This window comes from Triticum aestivum, chromosome 1B (assembly GCF_018294505.1).
Source record: "Triticum aestivum cultivar Chinese Spring chromosome 1B, IWGSC CS RefSeq v2.1, whole genome shotgun sequence".
Taxonomy (NCBI): Eukaryota; Viridiplantae; Streptophyta; class Magnoliopsida; order Poales; family Poaceae; genus Triticum; species Triticum aestivum.
Window position 1 is genome coordinate 135,280,115 of NC_057795.1, and position 9,390 is coordinate 135,289,504.

Here is a 9,390-nt window from a genome sequence, read left to right on the forward strand (position 1 = left end):
GATAACCCGTCTCTGTGAAACCAGAGTTTACTTGCCTACAAAACCTTAACCTCGACCAAGATACACTGAGGAAAAAGGCGCCAAATTCTGAGGCAGATGGCCCCATCTGTGGCGCATCTCCGGAATTCTTCAGAGGTTAGATAAGATGGCTCAAACACAAACTGATAGTAGAACTATTTATCAACCTTAACCGTAGTCACAGGCTCACAGCACTCGCTGCCATAGCCAGGCTATCTCTTCAGTCTTCTTCAGTTTATGCCCTGTGCATGATTCTCGAAGCCCATTTATTAGACTGAGATACAATCCATGCATCTGTATCGAAGGAGACAGATGATAGATACAGTCCAACCCCAGCCAGGATTGTATCACACATATTTGAGGAGACAGTCAGACAGATGAACTGGTACAAACAATCAGCAAGGAAGCGTCCTACATACTGCATTCCCCAGATTACAAAGTCGGGTTATATAGTGACCACACACATACCAAGACCGTAGGACTTAACTAATTACATCATATGAGGTTCAGACGTTCAGGCGCGGTTAGACTGGTTGCGCCGCAACCATCGTATGGATGATTGAATTCCTTCGTCTTCGTTACCTCTGCACAAAACCTTCTTATCATCATAAGCTGTAGTGAGCCTCACATTCCTGCAGCAAAATCAGGGTATTCAGCATATCAGAAGATTTCACCCAACCAAGATGCGAGCAAAGTAAGTTTTGGAGTGTAAAGCAGCATGTTCTTTGTATGTCCGCAAAAGCTAAAGCCACTAAGAAAATGTTAAGTTATAAACTACTTGTTTGGTTCAAATATCTATGTACAGTATAATAATCAGATTGTTGGCCAAAACTTGCAAGTAGGGCTACCATCTTATCAAGCACCTTGTTCAGTAGGGTTCAGGCATGAAGGTGGCCATGCCATCGTGTAAGGATACATCAGGGTCGATGGGCACTTGTCTTTCCGAGCCAACAGCCTGAGCTTCATTGTTTCCAGATCAATGGAGAGCAGGCGATCCTTATTGCGCAAGAAGACCACACCGGCAACCACCCCAATGACAACTAGTCCATGCCGGAAAAACTGTGATGAACGAATCATCTCCGCCATGGCCCTCTGGAACCTGACCGACTTCTCCACCAGTGTCCATGTTAGCACACCGCTGCCATCATCCCAGCCGCCCCAAACCTCGACGCAGAATCCGAGCATAGTGAGTAGGTAGAGCCCGCCAGCATCGTCGTCCCCCTTCTCAATGACGTCGAAGCTGAACTGCCGCGCGAAATCAGGGAGCTCCAGCAAGGAGAACGCCATCGTCGCCGTGTTGAGTGCGACCATGCGCTCCCCGCCCTTGAGCTTCCAGTAGAGCGACCCGTTCGCTTGCATCACCCGAGAGTCCGCGAGAGTATGCTGGCCCGCGAGGACAGCAGCGTCGGCCCAGCGGAGCTCGCTGGAGGAGAGCACCTGGGCGCGGAGCCCGGAGGAGCCGCCGCCGTCTTCTGAAACGCAGAACGCCTGGAACGCCGACGAGCAACCGTCGTCGGTGACGAGGCCGTACCCCACGGGGCGCTCGGCCAGGGGCGCGGGGAGAGAGACCCAGCGCCTGGTCAGGGGATCGGCGACGGCCAGCTCTCGGGACACCCGATTGCGCAGCAGTAGGCGGCCGTTGCGGCAGTCCAAGACCTTCCACGGATCGGCGACGGGCTGCTCCGCGGACGCCCGGTCCCACAGCAGGGGCCAGCCGCTGCGACTGTCCAAGACCTTCCACGGGTCGGGGCCCGACGAGCCGAGGTCGGGCAGGAAGGAGAGCGCGAAGTCGCCGCCCTCGACGACGCGGCGCGCGGCGGCGGGAAGGGGGGCGGGGAGAAGGAGAGGGCTGGGGTCTTCGCGGCAGCGGTGGACGAAGCAGCCGAGGAGGAGCGGGCAGGCGAAGGGGTGGCGGCGGCGGAAGCGGCGGAGGAAGCGGGCGCTGCGGGCGGCGTGGAGGAAGGGCTTGCAGGCGAGGGCGGCGCGGAGGAGGTCGGCGGGGGTGGGGAGATGGAGGAAGACCTCCCGCAGGAGGTCGTCGCCGAGGACGGCGATGGTGTCGGCGACCGGAGCCGTCCGTGCCATGTGGGGGCGCAGAATGGGGATCGGAATGCGAGCAATCGACGGGGCCTCACTCTCAAGCCGAGGTGGTTTCGACGCGTGGGACGTGTTGCTGAATGGCAACCTTGTAATATATTTATTTTAAGGTGCGCCAAAGGCGTACCATAGATTTATAGAAAGGGGAAAAATATGTACAAAAGAGGTTTGTAGCTAGTCACGTGGTCACAAGTCGACTCGGACATCGCCTCCACTCCAAACTCAACACTCTATGTGCTACTCAACTACATGCTCCACTCCAGTTGCTCCGGCCTGCATCCAGATGGCCAATTCGTGGAATATGGCCCCCGTCACGCCAAACACATCTAGCTTGTCGCTCCTACCAAAGACTCTCGCATTCCTTTGCTTCCACATAGACCAACATATTAACATAACCACCGTGTCAAAGCCTTTTCTGCTAGTCTTGGCAATCCGCTTCCTCGCCTCGCACCACCACTCCTCCAGGTGGGACTGCACCATAGGGCAAAGAAGGTCTACTCCGATCCTGGTGAAACAAAGAAACCACACATGCCTAGCATACACGCACTAAAGCAGGATGTGATCCACATTGTCCTCGTCCTGATCACAAAGGTAGCACGGGGAGGGTTGGTCCTGTAGCCCATGCCGAGCTCTCCTGTCCGAAGTCCAAAGGCAATATTGCACCGCGAGCCACATGAAGATCCGACAGGACAACGGCGCGCAACATTTCCAGATGGCAGCGAAAGAGCGGAACCGAATGCCACCCATACAAAGCATCCTATAAGTCGATGCTGCGGAATAGACACCGGACTCATTCCATGCCCAAATAGGAGCATCTTCCATCTCCGAATCCAAGTGTACCTCCATAAGAAGTTCCCATAGCCGGATGAACTGAGCAAGAGCGTCAGTGTCAAGGGTCCCGGTAATGTCCTCTGTCCAAGCGTGTGAACAAAGCCCCTCGCTGACGAGGCGTTTGTTTGCCACCTGCGTCCTGACTCTGGCCGCCACCAAGGGTGCAATCTCCGCAACTGTGCCTCCATTAAGCCATATATCCCTCCAAAAGAGGGCGTGCTCTCCATTCCCAACACGCCAATGGACAAGACTCCGGAAGGCGAGCGCCACTTGCTTATCCGCGGTGAGGTTTAAGCCCTGCCAGGGCCTAGACGGATCCGTCCTCTTAAGCCATTCCCATCTTAGCCTCAGAGCAATGCCATGCTTGTGTAGGTCAATGATGCCTAGGCCTCCGAGCTGCTTGGGGCGGCATACTCTCCTCCATGAAACCACACATTTGCCGCCATTAACGGCATCCGTGCCAACCCAGAAAAAAGCGCGGCAGCCCTTATCCACTTGTTCCAGGGCCCACTTTGGTGCCTCAGCAACCATGAGGTGGTGCGTAGGCCTCATTCTCATGACCTGATTCACCAGGATAAGCCGTCCAGGCCTAGTGACAAGCCCACGCTGCCAGCCAGGCATGATATGGAGAGCTGCATCAACAATCGGTTGCCATTCGTTTCGTTTGAGTTGCTTGATGCTTAATTGTAGACCCAAATATTTGCACGGGAAGGAATCAATCTTCCATGGTAGAGCACTCCTGACCAGCTCCACATCCTCCTCTTCGGATCTTATGAGAATTGCAGTTGACTTAGCATAGTTTACTTTCAAACCCGATGCCACTCCAAAGATGCCAAGGAGCTCCTTCACAAGTTGCAGCTCCGGCCTAGTCGGCCTAATGTAGAGAACCACGTCATCCGCGTACAGGGAGAGCCTCTGCATCGGGGTACAACTGGCAATGGGTTTGAGGATCCCTTGCTCGTGTGCTTTGATGACCAGAGAGGTGAGAACATCCATTGCAACGATGAAAAGCAGAGGGGAGGCCGGATCCCCTTGCCGAAGCCCCTTGGCATGCATGAACTTTGGACCGGCACAGCCGTTTACCAATACTCTCGAGCTGGCAGTCGTAAGCAAGATGCTAATCCAGGAAATCCATCTGATCGAGAACCCTTTTGCCCTGAGCACCTCAAAGAGGAAGGGCCACGAAAGGGAGTCAAAAGCTTTAGAGATATCAAGCTTGAGCATCACGCCTTTGGCCTTCTGTTGATGTAATCGCCGCGCCATTTGCCTAACAAGTAGGAAATTGTCATGGATGCTTCTTCCCTTGATGAACGCCGATTGGTTTATGTGAACTAGCTCCCCCATCCGAGGATTGAGCCTATTTGCCAAGAGCTTGGAAGCGATCTTCAGTAGGCTATGCTCCAGACTTATAGGGCGGTAGTCAAGAGTGGTTGAGGCCTCTGGGGTTTTAGGAATTAAGGTGATCAACGTTTGGTTCAGCCTGCCAAACCCACGTCCGTTTCCGATGAAAAGCTTGTGCAAAGCCACGATGACGTCCACTTTTATTATCACCCAGGCCTTCTGGAAGAAGAGGCCGATAAAGCCATCCGGCCCCGGGGCTCGATCCGCCGGCATGCTCCTGATCACTGCCCAAATCTCCTCGTCATTGAAATGAAGATCCTAATCCGAGAGGTCAAGTCTTTGAATGCCAAGCTCGTCCAGATCCAGGGTGTACTCACGAGCGACGTCCTTCCCAAGCAACTCCTTGTAAGTGTCGTAAAACGCAGCCTCCTTTCCGGCTTGGTCCGTGACCATGCGCCCATCTACCAAGAGTGACGGATTATAGTTCTTCATCCTTCTGCCATTCGCCACCAAGTGGAAAAGCTTTGTATTTGCATCCCCCTCCCGAAGCCAAGTGATTCGCGATCTCTGGCGAGAAATCGTTCTCTCCAGCAAGGCGAGGCCGAGGACAAGCTGTTTGAGCGATCTCTTGAGCCACCTCTCCTCCTCCATGAGTACCCGATACTCCTGGGCACGATCGAATCTCAGGATGACAATGTTGGCCATAGCCAATTGCATCTTGATATTGCCCACTCTCTTCTGACCCCAAATTGCTAGAGTTTTTGCCGTGTTCCTAAGTAGGATGTCAAGTCTCCTGAACGGGTCCGTGATTGTCTCGTCACAAGTCCAAGCTTCCTGCACCACCTCCAAGAATCCGTCCATCTTCACCAAAAACTTCTCAAAATGAAAACGCCTCCGCGGCCCCATGTGATCGTCCAATGCCAAGTGGAGGGGGCAATGGTCTGAAATTGCCGTGGACAAAGCCTGTAGGAGGCAACCGGGGTGGTTAAGCTCCCAATCAATGGAGACAAAAGCACGATCGATCTTAGTCATCGTGGGATTCTCGCGCTCGTTGCTCCACGTGTAATTGCGCCCGTGAAGGAAGAGCTCCTTGAGAGCATTGTCATCAACGAAGCTTTTGAACCGTCTCATCATTCGCCTATCGATCAGAGAGTTGTTTTTATCTTGCGCGTGGAGTATTAAGTTGAAATCTCCAATAAGTAACCATGGCCCGGGGCACAACAATCTACGCTCCGCCAAGTCATGCAGAAACTCAATTTTCTGCTCGTCTTCCTGAGGGCCATAGACCACAGTCAGCCACCAAGGTGGACCCCCCACAGGTGACACGTAACTGGAAATGGAGTGGGTGTCATTGACATGGTTAGACAGTTGGACCCTGGTAATCTTGTAATATAATCCCTCCAGTTTATGGGAGCCTTGCTTGAGCAATTGTTCTGCTTTTTCATTAAGACTAGGTATGTTCCGGTGCGTCAACACAATAAGAGCATTAAAAATCATGATATTCCAAGGTGACCGGACAATAAATCCACCTGATCTTACAAACATGTAATCAAGTTCACATCATGATAGTCGAGTTCACCCTCCACATTCTCTGACATAGTGAAGATATCATGTGCTTGCAAAATCATAAATCACCGATGAATTCCTCATCAAGGAAGAAGTTCCTCCCTAGTGTTGGCCATCGTATGCGCAAGCCAGAAATATGTCTAAAAGTTATATATATTAAGAAGTTCCTCCACACCACCTAAAGTTAATTTAGCACTTTCAGTCATTTTAAAGCAATCCATTCTCCCACAGAGATTTATGTAACATGAAGAAAGTAGTACATCATTGTTGAGCCAACGAGTCCTCGTTACGAGATCAAATGTAGCAATAGAAAAAAGAACCTGTAACTGATTATGCCAAGATGGGTGGATGGTCAAATTCAAATTCAGAACTGAAAGTTTGTAAAAAGCCCCTTCTTTGTCATGTACAAACCAGATGTGCCCACCTGTGTTGAAACGTCCTGCCCATGAAACAAAGATGACCAGCTTACAAAATGAACTATCTCTTTGACCCGGTGTCTGAGTTATTCAGTAGATAATCCACACAATGAAATTCATTTAGGATCAACCTCAAGCAGAGAAGAATATTCAGCCAGAGTGAAACAATAGTGTGTCATAGATCTGAACAATGAACCAACATGGTAAGCAATTATCAGCTCCTATTTTGGTATCTCAGAATTCAACAGTTCATTATATCATGTATGCATAGTATAAAAAATGAAACAAAATATTAACACCTGCATATTATCGGTCAGGGACACTTTAGTTTACATCTCCCACTCCCAGGCTCCCAGCTTCCGTTGATATGTTGCCACTCAACTTGAAAGAGAATTTACACCTTGGCCAGGACACTCTGTCTAGTAGCTAATGTTGGTGTTGATGTATGTGACTGAGTAGCAAAGAGGTTAAGGCTCCCCTGGCTCTTCCTCCTAGCGGTGGAAGGACTGTGATGGAAGCGCATCATCGGGTGCGGGACTCCACCTGGGCAACGGGCAGTGGACGCTGCTGCTGCGGCCGAGCAGTGGACACTGCTGCTACGACACGAAGGTCACATGCGTGGTGCTGGAGGATGCCGATCTCTAAGTTGACATAACAAAGAGGACGGCAGGCGGCATTGACTAGAGTAGATACATATTCTAAGTTGTCATAATCTTGTAAGTTGAAATATTAAACTTGTAAGTTGTCCTGTCATAATCAAAATGAAAATTATCTCAGCATGGTCAAATTGGATTGTACTACCCCAAAAACGACTCCATGGACAGGAAGATAACAAGAAATTATACAATTTATGAACTTTCGGTTAACAACTCTTGGCAATGCAAAAGACCCAATGATGTGTGACAAGTAAATTTTAAGACATGTTTCTTTAATTAAAATGTCCAAGCAGTTCATGCATAAATCACATGAGAGTGCATTCTTAATTGAGTTAAGTTGCATAGTAACAGAACACACATAAATCAACATATATGGCCCCGTAACTGAGTGCAAAACTGGTAGAAATGTGCACATATTCTATTAGCTGCTTATTAATCTGACAAGAAAGCAGAGATGATATTGAACAGAAAAAATTCTAAAATCTGTGATAATTAAAAGGAGACCTATCTTGATAGCCTGCATTATGAGAAAACCCCTATCCAAGAGAGGATGAACATCCATGTATTTCCCCATTGCAGGAAAAAATGCAAATGCAAGTGAATACAGAAAAGCTCCCGTACACACAGTCGGACCTCTGGATGCATGTTTCGGTGGAGCGGAAGCTGCTCGCTCACTGGCTGCTAGAGCCTGGCGGGGGTCCATTGGAATGGCAGCTGCTGGAAGTCGATGCCAAGGTCACCAGCTCTTCGCTCCCCCTGTCATTGTCGCACCCACGTTCGCCGACGTCGAGGTCTCGCCCTCGTCGCAATCCTGCTCCTCCCCTACTCAACCCCCATCATGGAGCAAGAGGAAATACTCGTCGCCCCTGACGGTGGAGGTGGGGTCCATGTGGCCTCCGGCCATGACGCCGTTGATGACAGGGGTGAGCACAGCCACCGGAACGGAGAGGTCGACGGACGTGAATGAGGGGGGCAGTGATAACCCACAAGTATAGGGGATCGCAACAGTTTTTGAGGGTAGAGCATTTAACCCAAATTTATTGATTCAACACAAGGGGAGTCAAAGATATTCTCAAGTATTAGCAGTTGAGTTGTCAATTCAACCAAACCTAAAAGACTTAATATCTACAGCAAAGTACTTAGTAGCAAAGTAGTATGGAAGTAACGGTAACGATGACAAAAGTAACAGTAGCAGTTTTGTAGCAATTGTAACAGTGGCAACGACAAAGTAACATAACAAAGATCAATATGTGAAAAGCTCGTAGGCAATGTATCAATGATGGATAATTGTGTCGGATGGCATTCATCATGCAATAGTTATAACCTAGGGTGACAAAGAACTAGCTCCAATTCATCAATATAATGTAGGCATGTATTCCGTATATAGTCATTCGTGCTTATGGAAAAGAACTTGCATGACATCTTTTGTCATGCCCTCCCGTGGCAGCAGGGTCCTAATGGAAACTAAGGGATATTAAGGCCTCCTTTTAATAGAGCACCAGACTAAAGCATTAGCACTTAGTGAATACATGAACTCCTCAAACTACAGTAATCACCAGAAAGAATCCCAATTATTGTCACCTTGGGGTATGCTGATCATAACTCATAATAGGTGTCTACTACTTGCAAGATCGGATCAAGGACACAAATATATTCATGAAACATAATAGGTTCAGATCTGAATTCATGGCACTCGGGCCCTAGTGACAAGGATTAAGCATAGCAAAGTCAGAGCAATCTCAATCTCAGAACATAGTGGATACCAGGGATCAAACCCTAACAAAACTAACTCGATTACATGACAAATCTCATCCAACCCATCACCGTCCAACAAGCCTACGATGGAATTACTCACGTATGGCAGTGAGCATCATGAAATTGGTGATGGAGGAAGGTTGTTGATGATGATGGCGACGGATTCCCCTCTCCGGAGCCCCGAACAGACTCCGGATTAGGCCTCCCGATAAAGAACGGGAGGCAGCGGCGGCTGCGTATCGTAAAACGCGATGAATCCTTCTCTCTAATTTTTTTCTCCGAACGTCAATATATAGAGTTGGAGAGGTCCAGTGGACCCACAAGGCAGGGGGTGCGCCCTCCACCCTTGTGGTCGTTTGGTGGTCCCCTCTGGTTGATTCTTTCGCCAATATTTTTTATTTATTCCAAAAATATTCTCCGTAAATTTTCAGGCCATTCCAGGAACTTTCATTTCTGCATAAAAATAACACCAAGGCAATTCTGCTAAAAACGGCGTCAGTCCGGGTTAGTTCCATTCAAATCATGCAAATTAGAGTCCAAAATAAGGGCAAAAGAGTTTGGAAAAGTAGATACAATGGAGACACATCAACTCCCCCAATCTTAACCCATTGCTTGTCCTCAAGCAATTCAGTTGACAAACTGAAAGTGATAAAGAAAAACTTTTACAAACTCTGTTTGATCGTGTTGTTGGAAATATGTATAACCAACAT

The 9,390-nt window shown here is 49.2% G+C and overlaps 1 protein-coding gene across 1 annotated transcript; it reads right to left on the reverse strand.

Moving 5' to 3' along the window:
* Positions 1-270: 270 nt before the first annotated feature.
* Positions 271-2,185, reverse strand: LOC123111981 (uncharacterized). The gene is made up of 2 exons (XM_044532868.1): positions 882-2,185; positions 271-650 (listed from the first exon to the last, which is right to left on the reverse strand). The coding sequence occupies exons 1-2, from the start codon at positions 2,101-2,103 to the stop codon at positions 643-645; spliced, it is 1,230 nt and encodes a 409-aa protein (XP_044388803.1). The 5' UTR covers positions 2,104-2,185; the 3' UTR covers positions 271-642.
* Between the last annotated feature and the right edge of the window lie 7,205 nt (positions 2,186-9,390).